The sequence below is a fragment of the Cariama cristata genome, unplaced genomic scaffold (assembly GCF_000690535.1).
Source record: "Cariama cristata isolate BGI_N322 unplaced genomic scaffold, ASM69053v1 scaffold36391, whole genome shotgun sequence".
NCBI classification, from domain to species: Eukaryota; Metazoa; Chordata; class Aves; order Cariamiformes; family Cariamidae; genus Cariama; species Cariama cristata.
The window spans coordinates 1,823-21,551 of NW_009601594.1; the positions used below are offsets into that span (position 1 = coordinate 1,823).

Sequence of the window (19,729 nt, forward strand, 5' to 3'; positions counted from 1 at the left end):
ATAGTTTTCAGGTGGCAAAATTGCATATAATAATTGTAATGTTCTCCCAGCTGTTTATAAACAGATTAACAGAACTGGGTTAATTCTGGATACTGTACTAATTAATAAACAGCAGCTTAACGCAGCTGCTAATGGCTCAGGAAGAACGCTCAATTTAGAAACAGTTCTGCTACTACCATAAGTTACTTTTCTTATTAAGGATATCTACATTAAACCATCTCTACTCCTGACGAACGCATCTGCTCCACTCCATCCCCCTCTGAAGCTCTCACTCTAAGTATCTCGTTTCCAAAATCGAGGCACCTCTCGGTCTTAAATTTTATTCTAAAACAACTCACAATAAAAATGTGACTTGAACCACAAACTGTTCTTTCAAAGAAATACTCATATACATAAAAGCGTCACGTTTGAGGTATGTTTACCGGCACGTACGGACAGTTGTGATCTATTAACTCTGCAAACGGAACAACAGCATTTTACGTTTCCAACATTAAGACAGCAGTAAATTGAAAAAAGCCCAACTCATTTGGAACACACAAAACCTTTCAAAGACAAAGAAGCACAGAACAATAAACGTAGTATTTGAGCATACTTTTAAATTCGCCAAAGAAAGATTACAAATGCCTCAAACCATTTAAAAATTTTTTTTCTCTCTGAAACCCGAATTAAAACGCAGAACAGTTTTCCGCAATAAAGTTAGATGTGTAACTCCTCAAATGGAAAATAGTTAACCTGCCACAAAGTCTGTGTAGTCAAAGCAAGACAATCAGGTGGGCCCTACTGACTTCATCTTCAACATCACAATCCCCCATTTTATACACACCTCTGACAATTTTATCAAGAGAAATCTCATATTTTTAAAATTCACGACAAAACTGCATTAACATGGACACTGTGAGTATCAACGAGGTCAGTAAGATAAATATACTTAAATAAACTATTACGGTTGAAAAATTCAGTAAGAGACAGGGTTTACTTTATTAAATGCAACTTTATTGTTGCCATCTTTTCTTCATTTATTAAACAAACTGAATAGAATTCAGAACACGCTATTGAACAAAAGGTATAAAAGTCAACTAGAAGCAATAATCCTATTTTTATACAGCAACAAATCAAATGCACAGTATGTTTTTTTTGTTGTTTTTTTTTTTGTGTGTGTGTGTGATCGCAGGTGATTGGCTTTAAAATAAGCTAACTGCCTGAAAGGCAAAATTCCTTTATAATTCCAGCCGCAAGTCTGTGAAAGAGACTTTAAGGCAGCCCAACATCTTTATGATGCCGCATAATGTGCTGGTTCTTCTCTGAAGGCCGTCGGAACCCTTTCTTGCAATACTCACAACGGTGAGGGTAGTCTTTTGTGTGAATGGAAATAACATGCCGTTTGAAGCCTGAGGCATCTGTAGTGCTATACTCACAGTACTCACATTGATAAACTTTCCTGCCGCTGTGTGTTTTCATGTGTTTTTTCAGCTCGTTCTGTTGCCTAAAGCCCTTTCTACACCTCTTGCACCTGAACGGAAGATCCTTTGTGTGAACTGAGAGTATGTGGCGACTCAGAATGAACGGATCTGCAATCTTAAAGTCACAATGTCTGCATTGGTGCAATTTTTTACCCTTGTGAGCCGCCACGTGTTTTTTCAGTTCCGAAGGCCTATGAAAGCCTTTATCACACATGTCACACTTATGAGGATAGTCTTTTGTGTGGACCGAAATTATGTGTCGTTTCAGATCACTCGAGTTTGAGCTCTTATGGTCACAATGCAAACACTGATGTGTTTTACTTTCTTGATGCATAAGAGTATGCTGCTGTAGCTCTTTGGTATCCGAAAAAGTCTGGAAACAAATATCGCACTTGAGCGGCGTTTCCTTACTGTGTTTAGTCTTTACGTGAGTTTTCAAGTTAGAAGAGTCGGCAGATCGGTATTCGCAATATTGGCACTGGTACGGCTTTTCACCAGTGTGGATTCGCATGTGCTTCTTGAGCTCTGACGGATGGCGAAATCCTTTGCCACACTCCACGCAAATATGAGGAAAGTTCTTGCTGTGGACAGCTAAAAGGTGATGACTCAGTAATCCTTGTTCTGCTGTCTCATAATCGCAGAATTTGCACTTGTGCATTTTATTAACTCCTTTGTCCCTGTGCACCATCTTGTGAGTAAATAAAGTTCCTGCATGAGAGAAGCTTTTCCCACACTCATCACACTCAATAAGCTTTTCGGTTTTGTTGGTCAGCTTATGACTCTCCAAGTGGTTATGTAAACTTATTTTTTTATTCGTAGTGTAATCACAGTCTGTACATCTGTATTTCTTCTTAGTAAGAAGGTGCTCCGGGTGGTTTTTCATGTGCCTTTTCAAGAAACCTCTAGATTTAAATTTCTTTCCACAAATCATGCAGGGGTAGACTGTCAATGGATGACCATCAGGGCCGATGATTATTGCTGAAAAACAACAAGAAACCCTTCATCAATATTATGCAACAATATTGCATTTCGATAAACGTCATGTTTCAACCTGAACAATAAGCTGAATTGTTAAACAAGATCAGACGCATACATGTTACTATATAATAAACAAGCTTGGTACTGGGTTAGGTAGAAGAAATTGAGAGAATGACTACTTTCATTCATTTTTATTCTCAAGAGAAAGGAAATACTGCTTTTTGATGGAAATAACCAAAGCATCACCCAGCTGTTCTTCACCTCACATAATTCTACTTTGAAGAATTCTGACGAGTTCACACATTAGATGCACACAGAAACCCACCCTGGGGCAAAGAGCGGCAGCCGACTTGCTGAAGTGAGTATTACATAGTAAGTGCAGCACATGATCTTCTTTGACTTTAATCTGGCAGTTTAATCACCTACCACTGACTACAATTCACATGTCCCCACACTAACACCTCCTCCTTGTGCCATCTGTCACAGTGACAATCTGAAGAGGTACCAGGCAGGAATCAATGAGAATACATTTCACATACGGACACCTCAAAGCTTTGGAACTCATTTGCACTCATCCATCAGCCTGATTTGTTTACCCTGAATTTGTCTCGGCATGCTAAAAAGCTCTCTTTTCCAAAAATGTTTTAGAAGGAGAACTGACGAGGTAGCTGGAAATAGAAAAAGCAAACTTTAAGATCAAAATTTGCCTGGTTTACTGATTCAGTGCTAGACAAAACAGAACTCCTACAGTCAAGTCACAATTTGGAAATAAACTTTTAGTATCATTTAAGGCAAGGCCACTAAAGAAAATAGTCTTGTGCTTTTTCAACTTTATCAGACCAAATAAAGCATTCAGACCATAATGCAGTAACAGCAGAAACCAAATAATGCCAAAGCAGCGTATTTGTTCTTACGGATGCAAGTAAGAACGCTGGCCTTAACATCAAGACAATTTATTTCACAATTAAAACAGAAAAGGGTATAGAAGTTACACTACCAAATGCAATATATAATGTTCAGATTTTCCAGTTACTTATTGAGCTGATATAATGAAATGTATTGTTCTATATATTTTCAATAAAGACAAAAAGGGTTTTTAAAAAGCACTATTACAGAACACTGTTTATCTAACAACACCTTTTAAAAAGTTCCATTAAACATTAAAACTGGTGTGGCAAGTTAAGTAGGTAGGTTTTAACCGTTTGCCATGGTACAGATTTTTTCCTATGTCAGAGATGGTTTTCTTTAAAACACCCCCCACAATCCAAGTCAACTATGCATTTAAAAACTTTAAAATAAAATATGCACTCATAATTCTCAAAGCAATCACTGTTTTTGACAAGACACTGCACATGCCATCAGCAAAGTACATCTGTTTACGGACAAGAGAGTGCAGCCAGGCACCAGACACTCACCTGTTTGATACTGCCTGGACTCAGGTCTCCTTTTTTTCTTTGGTTTTTGCTTAGCCAGTCTCCCGAGTCCAGCTGACTCGTCTATGTGCAAAAGAGCACTTGCAGTGCCATTCCGACTTTCAATGCCATCATTATTATTACCTAACAAGGGAAGTTAAAAAGTTACCTACCGTCATCACTCTACAGATTATTTGAGCAACAAACTCTACAATGATAATAAAAGCAATGATAAACTGTCATCTGGACACTTAGTCAAACCATAATAATGTACTGGATGAGCTGCAAAACTTCTCTGTATGTAACTTCGGAATTGTGGTTGGTGTTATGAACCTGGAAGCACTGGCTTTGTTACCCTAATTTTACAGGAGTACACAATTTACAGGAATTAATGGTTTTCTGTTTCACAGAGAGTTCTCCTTTAGATGCACTATTTTTTGCATTTCTTTGGTTGCCAATTATGCCCAAAATGTTTAACATCAGTAAACAATAGCATGTCACAATATTTACTGTGCCCCATTTTCTTCTCAGTCCTGAAGTGCATTCATGTGTGAGCTCCCATTCACTCCTGGACATCCAAATTCACCTGACTGAAGTTTCTCACACACCAAGTTTCAGAACTGGAACTGCGATCAAAGATTCGTTCCGAACAGCCCATAAACTTGCACCCAAAGCACACTACTTACTATTTGCACACCTGATGCTTTAACACTTACAAATTCCTTCTACTGGGAACAAAGAGCATGCTCAGTATTGTATAACAGAAAGAAGGAAACAATCTTTGCCTCACAGGGCTTTGTGTTTAATACACAAATAGTATTACTGGATGTAAAATAAACATGAAAATTACAAGTAAATATATCTATATATTCAGGAAGGTATTTATTGGCAATCAATTTAACGTTGGTGATTTAAGGGTGTAAGTAAATTTTAGTAACAAATGCTGTGGTTAAGTATTTACTTGGATCAATAGAAGGCAACAGTTCCTAGCGAAAGCAAAGCACACAAATAAGACAGGAAGACTGAAGTGTAAGAAAGCGCAAGATGCTCAATAGCTGTTCCCTTTGTAGAGTGCTGAGGATGAATATTCATGATTAACGTAAGAAGACTCAGAGCCAGGAACAGACATGCACAGAGCCTGAAGATTCTGATCTATTTGCTAGCTCAAGTGTTGAACAGCAAATGAGGCAAGTGACAAACATTGAAAGCAAAACCCGTTTTCATATCTTACATGTGAAAGTATGGTTAGCAACAGGAGCATGAAGAGTCCTTCTAGAGTACAACACAAAACAGGCCCCAAACATTTTCTGATACTAGAATAAAATTGCTAAAACTTGCTGGAATATAAAGCACAGTGGGATTGGGCTTTGCTACAATACAGCAACAAAACAAATTTAGTTTAACGTGCGACTGTTACCAGCTCTTAAACCCTCTTTAAGTGGAGAACAGTTCTGAGAAGTGCAGATGACAAACCTCTGCCATTTTCATGCCTTCATGCTTCATTATTTCTTCCCTTTCCCGCCACCTCTCACCTTGTGTGCTAGGTCGCTTACTGCTGACAATGCAATCACTCCACCGTTTCCCACATTCTTAAATTCTCCTTTCAATTCCATCTCTCTGTTCTTAATACACTCTGCTCAATTTTCTCCTCCTTCTGAAAAATCACTGAATGTTCAGTCTACAACTGTTGTTTCGAGTTCAGCCAATTTCATTTTTAATTCCCACTCTACCTGGTTTCTGTCCTTTCCTCTCCACTGAAACTGTGCTCACCAGTATATGGCCAAAGATCAGGCTCTGGGTGCACAACCATCCATCTCCTAAATAACCTTTAACACAGACTGCTCCCTGAAATCTTGCCCTCCCTTGACTTACATCCCTGATTCCAGCCCCCATCGCATCCTCAGCGCTTCCCTGCCAGTTGTCTGCTGGCACCATCACCACAATCCACACCAGGCAGACATACAACCTAAGCTTTGTCCTCTACTCCACTGCTGCTTCTGCTTTGTTTTAAAGCAGAAAGGGGCAATACAGGAACATTTCTGAGATGAGATTTTGGTCTACCGGCTTACGTAAGTTCTGGAAATCAGTTTGTGCACCAGTTGGTGCTCAGATACTAACGATCAAGAAAAATGGTTCTGCATGCTGGAAATATTCTCAAGGTTCTGCTATAATTTTAAGATGTCTCCCTACAGCTTCAATTAATTATTTCCATTACTGAAATCACATATTTATATGTTCCTTCTAGAAAGCACTTAATTCAAGCTAGAGGTCAGTGTTGCTTTTCACTGTTACACTGAATCTTACATATTCCCATCTGCCTTTTTTCCCCACCCCCTCCCCGCCCCCAGCTCTTACTGTGTCCTAAAACTGTGAAGGACAGCTGTACCTGAGTTGCAATTTTTTGGCTGAAAGCTTGTGTACTTCCCCTTCTACATCATGCAAATATGAAGGAAAATGCCTGTTAAAATAGGAGTAAGAAGCAGCCTGCCTTACAGCTTCTCTCTTCTTAAGGCTCATTATGCCAACAAACCATTCTTAAACTAAAACTTTAAAAACAAACACAAAAGCACAAATACTCCACTACCCTCCAAAAAACAACCCCCGACATTTTGCTACACAGCGTCACCAAGAATAATTCTTTGAGTATTACCTACCATAAGCTGCTGCCCAAGCTATAGGCATGAAAGTTTTAATTTCAGTGTCATCAATTTGCTGCTCGTGGGCCACTGCTGCATCCTCCTCTCCTACAATCACTTCCATATAAACCTCATCAGCTATTTCTGCAACATCTAAGAGAAAAAGAAGTCAAGAAAAAATTAATAGGAACACTGCACTGCTGAAAGTGAAAATCCTTGTTCCCAAATGAAAGCCACCTACTTACTTAAGTCTTCATCTTCATGCTGAGAATCATTTACAGTCATGTAAACCATTTTCTCCCTTGGAATACGAATACTGCTATTTTGATCAAGTAATCCAGCTGCGTGGTCATTCTCTGGCTCGCTCTCCACAATGTCTACTGTGCCCCCTAATTAGGAAGACCAGAGCAAAATATTTTAAATACACTTTGTTCAAATTCTATGCTAAACTGCAGAAAATTGAAAGTTTGTCACTTTTTAACATTAGACCCACAGCTCTTTACAGATGACTTGAGAGAAACCACAGTCTAATTATGCAAAATTTCAGATGTCACGTTGGAGTATTCTAAAATGAGCGTATTTTACCTAAATCATCTTCTCCAGGATCTGCTTTGAATATATAGACCTTGATGACTTCTGGACAAATGCCATCCACTTTACAAGAGCCACTTTCTGACTCTGCTTCCATGGTAATTTCAGCAGAACCTTCATGTTCTATCTTACCAGCATCATCCACTACAAAAACAAGTATTACAATTATCCAGTCATATACACACAGGTATATATGAAAGACTTTATTACTTTATTACTCAAATTTGGAAGCAGTTTAAAATCAAAAAGTTGTGATAAAGAACCTACCCATAAGTATTTTTTTCATATCCTTGAAAACAATGACAATAAACACAAAAAGAAATTCAAGTTGCGTCTTCTAGTTAAGGGGGAAGTGCAAGAGGGCTGCAGTGACATGACTAGAAGCACGAGCACCACACCAGGCAATGCTCATAGGGAAATGGTGATCTGCAGCAAGATGATGGTAGGAAGAAACTGTATGTTAGTACTTACTCTGTGGCATAATTTCACTTATTCTCAGTTTTAACTGCTTTCTCCTTCACAACTAATAAGCAATTAACTGTTTTTTTTAAAAGCACGATCTGTTGCTCAATCCTGTCTCTAATGCAAGCAGTACTACTGCTGCCAGTCAGACCCAGTTCCTTGCAAAGCGGTGTTACTGGTGCTTCTTCGGCGGACTAGAGAGGAAACCTAACTGAAAACTACAGGAAGAAAGCCCTCCACTTTCCTCATCCACTCAACAGCGGAGGGATCGAGCACCATGTGGAAGCGCTGCCCTGATGCTACAGCGCTGGGGAACCTGTTCAACTGACTGTTCCTGGTGCCCTTGCGGAAAGGGACTTGCACGGGGTTTTATGCTGTACCCTGTGTACTCGCCTTACTATCGCCTCACATTTTGTTCTCTTGCTTTCAGAGCTGCGCCGACACCACGCTGCAGTTTGCGTTGCCATAACTTGCCTAGGCCTCCCACATAAACATGGCTGACAGCCAGCTTTATGAGGAACACATTTCTGATTTTGAAGACATACTCTACATAGGCACGCGCACACCCTCCCCCATCTTACTTTACCAAGCATGGGTTTTCAAGAAAAAAAAAGAAACAACTACATACAAACCCACAAAAATCAAATCCAGCATCTCAAGACCTTCAGAGAATCTCCCAATTTCAGAAGCCCCAGATGTTTCTCGAGTGTTGAGATTATTTAAGAATTCTTAACATGACAGCATACTTTTGTAATTGTGACTTTATTGTTCCTAAAGTCACTTTGGAGGCTGATGTGGCTCCCTCAGAGCCATGCATAACTTCAATTCATGACAAGCAGTGAAACTTACACTAAAGGAAGTGTAAGAACTGTCCCATAAATGCTGTAGAATTTTTAATTACCATGCCTAGCACAGACAAAATAAAATATGTAATAAAGTAAGCTCATTTTACTGGCATTCATTAAACTACCCTCATAACTAAACCATAGCTTTACTACTCAGTAACTGCAACTTTTCTATTTACTTTAAGATCTACTTTACAAAAAAAAAGCTCAAAATGTTATTACTATTATTTTCCTGCCATGAAGTCAATAAATTAGCATTTAAACTAGATATACGAGACAGAACACGTCCTAGTTTATCAAACACAACTATATTTAAGTACAATTTCTCAATCAGGCAACATTATTCACAAAAAAATATGAGTAGCATTAAATTATGAAGCACTAAAATAAATTAGTCTATCTCTCTCCTCACCAAAAGAGCAGCAGAAAAAACATTAAATACTTCTATGCTGAGTTCATGATCAATGTTTGGCCACCAAACAGAATGTTTCAAGCAGTAAGACTTTTAAAAAACTACTTTATGTCATGGGACAACATAACATCTTGTAGCTGAAACCCCAAAGCATTTCAAAAGTAAAAACCTTAAGATGTTCTTTTGAATCACGTTAACAACGTAGCTCCACAGTACGTATGTTCAGTTATTGTGCAGACTTTCAGAAATTCTTTGGCATATCCATGAAACACCAAACACCACTGGAACTCTGACAAAAAGAAAATTGCTTTCGTTCCTACACTAGATTTATGTAGTAGTTCTCCTTTAACTTGGCTGTTTCCAGTGTCATGCATGTGTACTTGGAAGGCTTTCAAATCAGCGTAGACTGGTTTTACACCGCTGAAGCCAACAGGGAAGTCTGCCACCAAGCTCAACTGATGCTGGAACGCACGCAAGGAAGGAAAATTATGGCTGAAGCAATGAGAGAACAAACCAGCCTATGTGCACCATGTGAAACAGGCTGGTGGTTCCTTTTAAGCAAAACCAGAGTTTTTCACTTCCACACATATATGGAAGTATCCGTGGATAACATTCACACAACAGAAGAATTCTAGATCTTAAAATACGCTCCATTTACTCTTTGAAATGAGTTCTCCAAGGTTCAAAGTCATCTTTTATATAACATGATTAAAAACAAAAAATTGTTACACAACTTAAGAGTTTGTTTATCCCTGATTTCCCTCCATATTCAACAGTGTTTTAAAAATGTAACAACTGGTCTGAATATTTTCTAACAGCTCCATTAAACTGTATGGAAATTTACACGTAGGAGTATTAGACCAACTTTTCTCATCCAAAAGGAAAAAGTATCACTCTTGACAGGTGGCAATACTTGAAAAACTAAAGTCCCTGAAGGGCTTGAAAAGTAATAGTATTTGCAGTATAGTTGCAAACAGGCAACAGGAAGAAAAGTAGGGTGGAAAGAGAAAGGTAGAAAAAAAAGATAAAAATTAGAAAAAGAGACAAGGTGAAAGAGAATGGGTACCTATCACACAAAGTACCATCTCCGTGGTATTTTGTCCTATGGCTACATAAGCATTTATCTATAATGATTCAGGGACACTCTGGAAGCGTTTATGAAATTTGATTTCTATTTAACACTTTCCCTATGTTTCTGCATTCTTCACATATCTCAGTCCCACAATCCGAGAAAATGATATTCATAAATACTTGACTGATCAATCTTTCAAGTTGGAACTCTGATGATGTTTGAATTTTTCATTCGAATTCACAGCCCATCAAGGGATCCCACAAATACCATGCATGACTGATCTTCTCTCACATTGTTCCTCTTTGAAATTACAAAAAAGAAACAAACCCAAAACCCAAACCCAAAGTACTTGATTAGTTAAGCTTATAAGAGACCACTTCCTTTCAAGTACAGATGCTGGCAGCTACTAAACCAATCACAAGTCACATGCTAGAAAAAAGTTCAGACTAGCATTATTCCAATGCTGTCATACCTTGTGCATCCATTTAATTAGATATGAACTGAACACTAAAAACTTTGCAAGTATGATTTATTTTTTCCTTCTACTAGCTGGCAGCTTTACTTCAATAAACAAGTGGATTTGAACTAATTCTCCGAGTTAAAAAAAAAAAGAAAAATGAGAGAGAAATTATTAGACACAACATTATTTTATGTAAAGTAAATTGCAAGAATGCATTCTATGGTTAGTTTGCTGGCATTCTTCACCGACTTCACTGATTACAGCAGCCTGCTCTTTGCATACTATGAGCTGCAAGGAACAACTAAAAAAAATGTATGTGCTTCTCCAGTGTTGCAGTAATTGCTTCCATATAAAGACAATGCTTAACTTTTCTTAAAAGCACGAACAGATGAGAAAGGTGCCACACAACATGAAAGATGTGGCATATTTAAAGCCTGTCTAGCTATCATTTACATTGCAAGGAAATCAACAAAAAGAGATCAACAGAGTAAAGCAAAGAAATAGAAGATGCCGGCAACATTAACAACAGATTGTTTGTTTAATATGTGTTCTATCATGATGTCAGCATTTGTCTCCTGCTGATTTCTCTCCTCCTGAAAATATTACATCCAATCAAAAAAATCATATAATGTCATAAACTATAATGTCCAACAAATAATTATGGCCTGTATCTTTACTATTATTATTTATTAATTATGTCCTATATCTTTATTAAAATATGCTCAATGGCATTTCTGGGACAGAAACAAGCTCCTGTGCATTGATAACGAAAACAATATCAAAAACCCAGCTGAGGCCAGTTTCCCCATATAGGAGCATAAATCCTACCCCAAGATCCTGTGTACTACATTTGCTTAAATGGTACATCTTTTGTTCAACCATGACACATACACTTTCCTCAATAAGTTGTTTTTATTTTTTTATGTCCAATATTTAATGGATGAGCAGATACAGACTTTGTAACCTTGCAGTCTTTTACTCCAAACTAGAAAAATGTAAATATGTTACTCTATTTTTTTAATGTTTTCCAGAAGCTTTTACATTTATTCTTTCCTACCATTTCTCCTCTATATTGGATTAATGAGGAAAACAAAAGGATTGTAAAAGACAAAATTCACTTAAGCACTAAGAAACCTTCCATCTTTTTCAAGTACACACCGCTCATTGCTAAATAACACACTGAAACAATTCTTACAAACATTCTAAGAAAAAGTCTGTCTCTACACCAGTTTAACAGATCTTAAAATGTGTCTATGGAGCAATTAGACAAGAATCATCTATTTTGTCAGCCTTTATGTTCCCAAATGATTCTCTTGGCTGCTAAAAAAATGCGTATCATGGGATACTTGTCTGCTTACAAAATAAACAACCCTATTTAACCATTCTTAATGAAAAAGGCCACTGCTAACTATTCTGTTTCCTCTAAAATAGATTAAAAGCATGCTGTATTCCCCAGACAGACTTTGTTCAGTTATCTGTGATAGAAACATTTTACTTGTACTTCACTTGATAGCAGAGAATTCCTAGTCCACTGAAGAAGTTATTTTTACCATCCAGTTACCTCTTAAACTGCAAAGCAGGTTTCCTAACCTGTGAGAAAACAGAAATCTGCTCTATTTCGATTTTAAGGCCATTGCCATTACACATGAGCAGCAGTATACCCTAGCATCTGAAGCCCCCCTCAGGGCAGCAATTGAGCAGAAGAGAACTTCCTGAGCTCCAAAGTGGTATCTAACACTTGTCCTTCTCCTCCTGCCCTCCCCAGCACATAAATCAGACTAAGCGCTGAGGCATCGTGCAGCCCAAGGGAACTCTCATCCCCATCACCTCTCACGGTGAGACCTCTCTCCTGAGCAGCCTCTGCTGCAACAACTGTTGGTGCCATTCCAGAGGTCAGGCAGAAGCACGGCAGCAAGTTGTACCCTACAGGAATTAAAATGTGATTTCCTGCATCTTTAAGAACCTCCAGGGAAAAAGAGGGAGGTACTTACTTATTCTAAAAAAGCAAATAAAGTGTTTTGATTTCTTGACTAGAAGTCTACCGGATGGCCTTAATGAAGGCATGAACTTTATGGCTCTTTTGACCAGATCCATTGCTTTCAACGTACACCTCCAACAAGGATGAGAAAACATAGGTTTCACCTAGACCTATGAAGAGATGCGATTGTTATTCTCTCTCTTTGAGTACCCTGGGTTCTGACTCCTGTAATGCAAAGTGTTAATTCAGATAGAACAAACAACAGACACCTCTAACTCAGAGTGAAGTAAGGATATGGATGGACATACACAGCTCCTGTATTTGCAAACATCACGTACTTCCTAAAACTGCGGCTTAAACTTTGTGAGGCTACCCTCCCCGCTCTCCAGACTCCCCTTGTCAAACCTCCTTTGTGCCTCACCATTTTTACTGCAATTACATACAGGTATATCAGAGTACAACTTTTTGTGTTACAGAATGAGGTCATGCCAGAGGATGTGTCTTACTTTGCCAAATTGAATACAACCAGACAAGCAAAAATCTTAACTTCCACCTTAGGGCCAGGTGTAAGGCACTACTTTCCTTGGTTAGTAAATGCAGGTGGTTTTTGTTGTTGTTTTGACAAACACTAGCTAATCTCACCATTACTATTTCACTCACAGAGAAGCAGTTATCGAAGCCATAAAATTTGCTACCAAATAATTAGTACCAGTGTGAGCCAGAACTCAATTTATCCTTTCCTGACCAAACTCATGAACTGGCTTGTTATAGCATACATGAAAGAAGAAAAACCAATTTATCAAACCTCCTTGAATCCTTTTCAGGCTACTAACTAGTAGCAGTTTGCATTCTCTGTTGAATGAACACCTGATTCTGCTCTGCCCTAAGTGCCCCAAATTCACCATGGACCAAAGATGAAGCTTGAGGGCAAAGACAAAGTATCAAAGAAAAAAGGTGAGTCCATCAAAAGGTAAGTGATAATATAAGCCATGCCCAGAAACGTTATCTTGGAAATGAAAAAAAGCAAATGCATATCAATGCAGAAGCTAAATTAAATCTAAATGGGAAAAGAAATAGTAAAATACTGTGTTTATTGAAGCAAAGTCACAGAATGAAACCCACAGGGATTGTACTCTTCGAAAAGACAAACCAATCTGAAACCAAGAAAGGAGGTAGAAACACAGCATTTTAAAAAGTACATATAGATTAGTCATTTCAAAACAGGTATTTTCAAGATAATTTTCTTAGCTTTATCCTAAGAAAATCTATGTAGACTCAGTTCATTAGGAACAAAAATGGAAATGCTTGAAGAGTGCCACAAGAGAGGAAGATGGTACCAAAAAGATTTTGCCCGAAACTTCCATTGGAGAATACAGACTGAGAAACCTACGGCAGAAAGAACACAACTGTCACCCCCTGCTTTGCAAGTGCCTAGCTAAAAGAGGCCAGGCAAAAGCATCCTGAAGAACACCGTCAAGCTCCCAGATCTGGGAAGCAGCTACAGCTGGCTACTGTAATGGCAGACAAGATTACATTCCAACATCTGCCCCAGCAGTTCAGGGAAGTTTGCCAGAATCAAGCATGAATTTCCAGGTTAGGATGAAAAAAAAAAAAAAAAATTAGGCTGATGTTACTACCTTTTAAAAATCACGTAATAGAAAGTTCAACTGAAGAACCGAGACAGTCAACAGATCAATAAACACATACACTGCTGATGCAAAAAAGGAAATTAATTCAAATAATGTTTTCCATACAACCAAGAGACTATTTGGCAAGACAGTCTTTACTTGACGGAAAAGCACCAGACTCTGACTTCACCACCAGAGGAACTTGTTATGCAGCCTTTAAACACAGTAGGTGGTAATAGGGAACTTCCCTTTAAAATGAACTGTAGAACATACTTAATGAAATGAATACAAATAGAGAGGATGCATGTTTTGTAGCGTAACGATTGTTTTAAATGTTGGCTTATTTAAGGTTCTGAATCTAAACAAAGTACATTGCAAGACGATCAAGAGGCATTTAATCTTAAATAAAGTATGAAACTGCAGAAATACGTAACTGAAAAATGGAGAATATCCCAGTGCAACTGAACGACTAAATTCTGGTGTTTTCTGCCAGTCACAACCTGTTGGTGACTGCTACATCTCAGAAGACTTCCTAGCTGGGTGGGTATTTTAGGGATCATGTAATATGGCATCTACCAAGCCGTTCTGTCCTCATTCAGCCACCAGCAATGGTTGAAGGGGACACGTATCTACCCACCCCTCTCACTTGAATTTGCACAGACACAGTTTGCAAAGTGTTCCTATGACAGCAGCCCGAGGCCTCCCTGCTGCCCATGCTGCAGGATGACAGCCCCCCGGGGAAGGGCGAGCAGAGAGACAGGAGCAACAGCATCCAAAAGAGCTAGTCAGGGACAAGAAACAGGTAAGGATCACCCCACCAGAGTCTTTAGACAGTCAGGCCTCAATGATCCATAGGTGAATTACCCACTTTGTTGCCTAACTACGCTGCAGGGGCAGAAGCATTTGAGCTGCTTATATCTGATCTAACTTGGGTCCAGAATCAGAAAGCTTTACCTGCACCACACTGTACAGACTACATTTATTAATTCGGCTAAATAGTATTTCAGAGAGCAGCTTCCCTGACCTGCTTCACCTCAGTATGATCTTGCAGCTTAATTTTACAGTATTTTGTTATCCATATTTTGCATTATCCCATTCATTGTTTTCCCAGATAATAGAGAATTAACTGTACCTCATATAAACTCAAAACATGGCTGCACAAGGTTACTCAAGGAACTCAAGAGATGATAAATTAAGAAATGCAGTGATCCTAGGTAAGGAGAAGCAACATTAAAATCCATAAGTACAGAATATAAAATTAAAACAAGTTATTATACATTTCAAAAAAGTGTCCAAAGGAAAAAAAAAAAGGTCAAAAGAAAAAAAAAGGTAATTGAAGTGGAGCATGAAGTACACCTCATCAGTGGAGCCATTTAACACCAGACTTGAAGTGCCTGAAATGGCAATTAAACAAACCGGCCTAACAAAGCTTTTCTATTTCTATGACAAACAAATGTTCAGCAGTGACACTCTGATGTTCCCAGGTGCTGCACTGAGTAATCTTTACAGTAAGTAACATAGAGTAAGCTCTAGTTCACACAAATGGACATCCTCGGTAGAAAAAGGATTGATCATATGCTCTGTTTTTCTGCACCCTCTGCTTTTAAGTCTTTTGAAATACGATTCAAATGGATTGTGCCACTGTTTCTAAGGGAGATTAAGATATTCACGGTTGCTTCTCAGCTATGAGCAGCAATAACTACTCTTTTTGTTAGCAGCATACCTCCATCCTTTGCTTAATCAAGAGAAGAAAACACATTCTAACAGCAAATAAAAGTATATTGTTGCCTGTATCTAACTATAAATGGGGTGGAAGAGGTGGGAGCTTAGCAAAAAACAGGACAAGGAAAACAAATTGTCATTTGGACCTCCAAAAAATAGGGTTTTTTACTTTCCCTCTTCCATGAAATACTTTTTTTTTATTTTCTTAATGTCTTGGCGGTAATTTTAGTAACCTGTATATACATGTGTTTTCAAACAATGTCACTTTTTTTTTTTCCAGTTCTTACTAATTATACGGCATTTAGTTTACTGGAATTCTTCCTCTTTAAAATGCTACAGAAATAATTTATAATCAGACATGCATTTGCCAGTATTTCTCTCCATTAGCTTCACCAGAATTTTTAGCAGGTACATGTTCCTAAAAATACCGTCATTTGAATGCCTTGTGAGATCTGCATTTCAATAAATAATACGGAGAATCTGGGTTTGGTACTGTTGTAAGCCCTCCCTCAGATATTTCAAGAACCACCCAGGCCCGCATCATAAGAATTTCGATGGCTTTAGCCAGACACTTACAGGAAATCATAAGGTAATCTTCACAGTTGCCCTTCTCGTCTTGATGTTCCACAGGGATTCCATTGGCATCGATCACTGCCTCTGATGCACAGTCTGCCACCAAGACTTCCTCAGAAACAACATCTGTTCCCAGAGTATCAGTGACAATATCTGCTTCTTCAACGTTATCATGAACTACATGTTCTACATGTCCAACTTCAGGTACATGCATTGACTCACTTGTCAGTACATGTTCTGGTATAGACATTGCTTCTGCTGTTATGTCAGAAGCCAAAACATCATCTGGGACAGTGCAATGAGCCAAAGAAACCTCTTCGGCTACATCTGTGTCCAGCACTTGTTCAGGAATAATGACAGTTTCAGATACATCTGGCTCCTCCATGATATCTGGGCACTGAACATCCTCAATAACAACATCCTCAATGACATCTTGGATTACTACAGAATCTGGATCATCAGGAACAAAATTATGCACAGTTATATCTGAGTCGACTACATCTGAAACAAATACTGTTTCCTGTACTTCCACAACAATCTGATCTCCATCCATATGTGCTGCATCAGTTCCTGAAAAACATAATTAAAATAGCAGTTAAATTGTAAAACTAACTCAGATGAGGTGGTTAATAATTGAAATTACTTCCATTTTACTTCAACTTTTACACTATGCTGCAATTTAGTAACACGAGCATAACAGCCTATACGCAATTAAGATAGGCAAATACATGGGGAGCTGACAAAGCAAGTCCTCAGTAGATGCTGAACTAACTAAGGTGAAGAACATTTTCTCTCCTGGAAAAGACTACCAATTTTTAGCCTCTCCCCCAATATGCGCACAACTATCACTTGACAGAACAGTAGCTCATTCATACTGCTCTGAGTAATAAAAACAACCAAAAATCAAAAGCAACTACGCTATACAAAGGCATTGATGCAGCATAGCACTTTTAAGCAAAGACAAAATAAACAACAGTCAATTGCATCTAATGTGAACACTCTTATCTACATATTATCTCCTGACAGACCTGTTGGATCAAAAAATGCATTTGGCTCATGTGGCTGCAATTCAAGCCCATCTTCATCCATGGCCTTTAACTCTCATCAGTCACAGTGTCTGTAGAAGGTAAAGAAGAAAGGTTATTTAACTCGTATTATGCTATGAAGGTTGCCCCTGCCTGTGCGCTGAAAAGCAGAAATTTCGAGTGCATGGAAGTTAACAGATAACACTTCTTGACTTTAAGTTGGACCAGATTTCACTCAGGGTACCTCTGTTTGGGATTCCAGAAACACTACTCTAGAACACCAAACACTCAGGGTCTCAATAAGAGGAGCGTGAGCTCCAACACTCCGGGTCCATTTCTCAAAACCCCACAGTTCCACCACTGAATATGAATATATGAAAATACGATTTCCTTATAATTTACAAAGAAAAAATAATTAAGACAAAGCCTAGACAAGTTCACACTCAAGTCTTTTTTGCATGGTGGGGAATCCAGCATTGTCAAATCAGTAAGGCTCAATAAGGTAAATTAAATGTAGACAGCTAATAATCTGAAATGCACACCGCTTTTGATGTCCCCTTTGTTCATACTTGGGCAGTGAGGAGGAAGTTACTCTTATGTCACTTCAGGAACTGAAATTATCAATGTAAACTGCTTCTAGAATATAACATCATATGTTTTCAAACTCCAGATGTGCGAATATTTTAAAAACGCCTGCCCCAAGATAAAGTATCTATTTGCTTTTGTATTAAAAAATATCATCAGTTCTCAAAAATTACTAAATGTCATATTCTACCAAATTTCTTTGAACAGAATGCCAGCATTTCTTCAACGCATAGTAACAACTTAAGATTTCAATCTTCTTAACAAAAGAACGAAATAAGACCACAAAGTTACAATACTTACTCAAATCTGAAACTGCAATCTAAATGTTGCTGCTTACATATGTGCATTATAATTAGGATCAGGCAAACCTAGTTGGATAAAATGTGATCTAACATAAACTTGTACTACTCCCTTGAACTTAGTCCAACTAGTTTCCCAAGTGCAGAACCACACAAGAGGCAACAGAATGTTGCTACACATTTCTGCTCATGTTTCTGAACAAGTGGAAGATGCAATTCTCCTTCCTCCATTTCTCACAGTGACAGGCAAAAATCTCCCCATTCCTGTGATACTTTCACGAAAGACACAGAGAAAACATTAAGATTCTGCCCAAGGTTTCCATAAGAATCATAAGCTTTCTGAATTACATCAAATAACATTTACATTAGTTAAGTCTTCATGGAGGAAACTGCTACACAAAAGAAAAAATTAACAACTACTCCAAAACACAAACCTACAACCATAAAATGTCGCAAGTATTTTCTAAACTTCAGCATTTTTCTAGCTCAACTTTTCTCAACTCTTTGGAAAGCCTCTTTCCTCGGGCAACACACACGTAAGAAGACAGCACTCGCTGTCCAGCTCTCTGGGAAATGTCAAGACGCTGTTTCTGCCAGTGCTCTTGAGGACTGTATTGTCATACACATTAGCCTCTGACCGGCTGGGACCCAACCAGCTTGAAGTGTCAGTTCTCCAGTAGCTACTACAAGAACTGGCATTCATTTTCTCCACTTCCTGCTTTCATCACGCACCTGACCATCACTCCACCACAAATTCCTTCTTCTTATGATTCATGCACGTACTTTCTCTATCCTATCCTCTCCCCAATTCCTCACTGTCTCTCCGAGTGAGGGTCTCCTTCATCGTCCTTCTATCCTCTTCACCCATGAGACCCAGAGGCCGCCGTCACTACTTCCCGGCCTTCAGAACGTGCCTGCTGATGCCATCCTTTCACTGCTACTCTCACTGCTGCCCAGATTCCAGGCGACAGATGCTAAACCCAACGTGTCTCTGTGGTGTTCACGACACCGTTCCATAAAGGCACTGCCACCAGCAGTGACAGCCCAGCAGACCTACAGCTGCACACCCTGCCCAACAGTGTGGCCTCTCCTGTTTTGGAGAGGTCTTTTTACCTACAGGCACATAATGTGCTGCAATACAAAGGCTCAGGTTCTACACAGACTGAAGTTTCCTGGGCACATGGGTCTTCAAGACCAAGTCTTAAAAAGGCCGGATTTATGCTTTGCTACTTGTTCCAAAGAAGAAGAAGAAAAAAAACCAATCATTTCACTGAATGACTTTCTTCCTAAATAAGGTTTCCCATAATGTGCTTTTGCACCCAGACCTAGCCAACAAATTCATGTACACAAATTCTTATCCCTGGGCAGGACCATAAAGACTTTAAAAGTGCTCTACGAGGGCACAGAACCCACTTCCACTGAAATTTGCTGTGGAAAGAGGACCAGAAGAGGATGCGGGCATTTAGAACAGGATTTAACTGAACTATCTAAAATGATAAAGGTGCCTAAATCAAAATTTGCAGTCCAAAAAGGCATCAAGGCATTTGTCCATGGGGGGGGGGGGGGGAACCACCCAAAAATTCCTTCAAAC

General features: G+C 38.7%; 1 protein-coding gene across 1 annotated transcript; it reads right to left on the minus strand.

Moving 5' to 3' along the window:
* Window positions 1-314: 314 nt before the first annotated feature.
* Window positions 315-17,348, minus strand: LOC104169572 (zinc finger X-chromosomal protein). The gene is made up of 7 exons (XM_009710518.1): window positions 17,258-17,348; window positions 16,233-16,799; window positions 7,072-7,221; window positions 6,732-6,875; window positions 6,505-6,639; window positions 3,854-3,994; window positions 315-2,438 (listed from the first exon to the last, which is right to left on the minus strand). The coding sequence occupies exons 1-7, from the start codon at window positions 17,316-17,318 to the stop codon at window positions 1,252-1,254; spliced, it is 2,385 nt and encodes a 794-aa protein (XP_009708820.1). The 5' UTR covers window positions 17,319-17,348; the 3' UTR covers window positions 315-1,251.
* Between the last annotated feature and the right edge of the window lie 2,381 nt (window positions 17,349-19,729).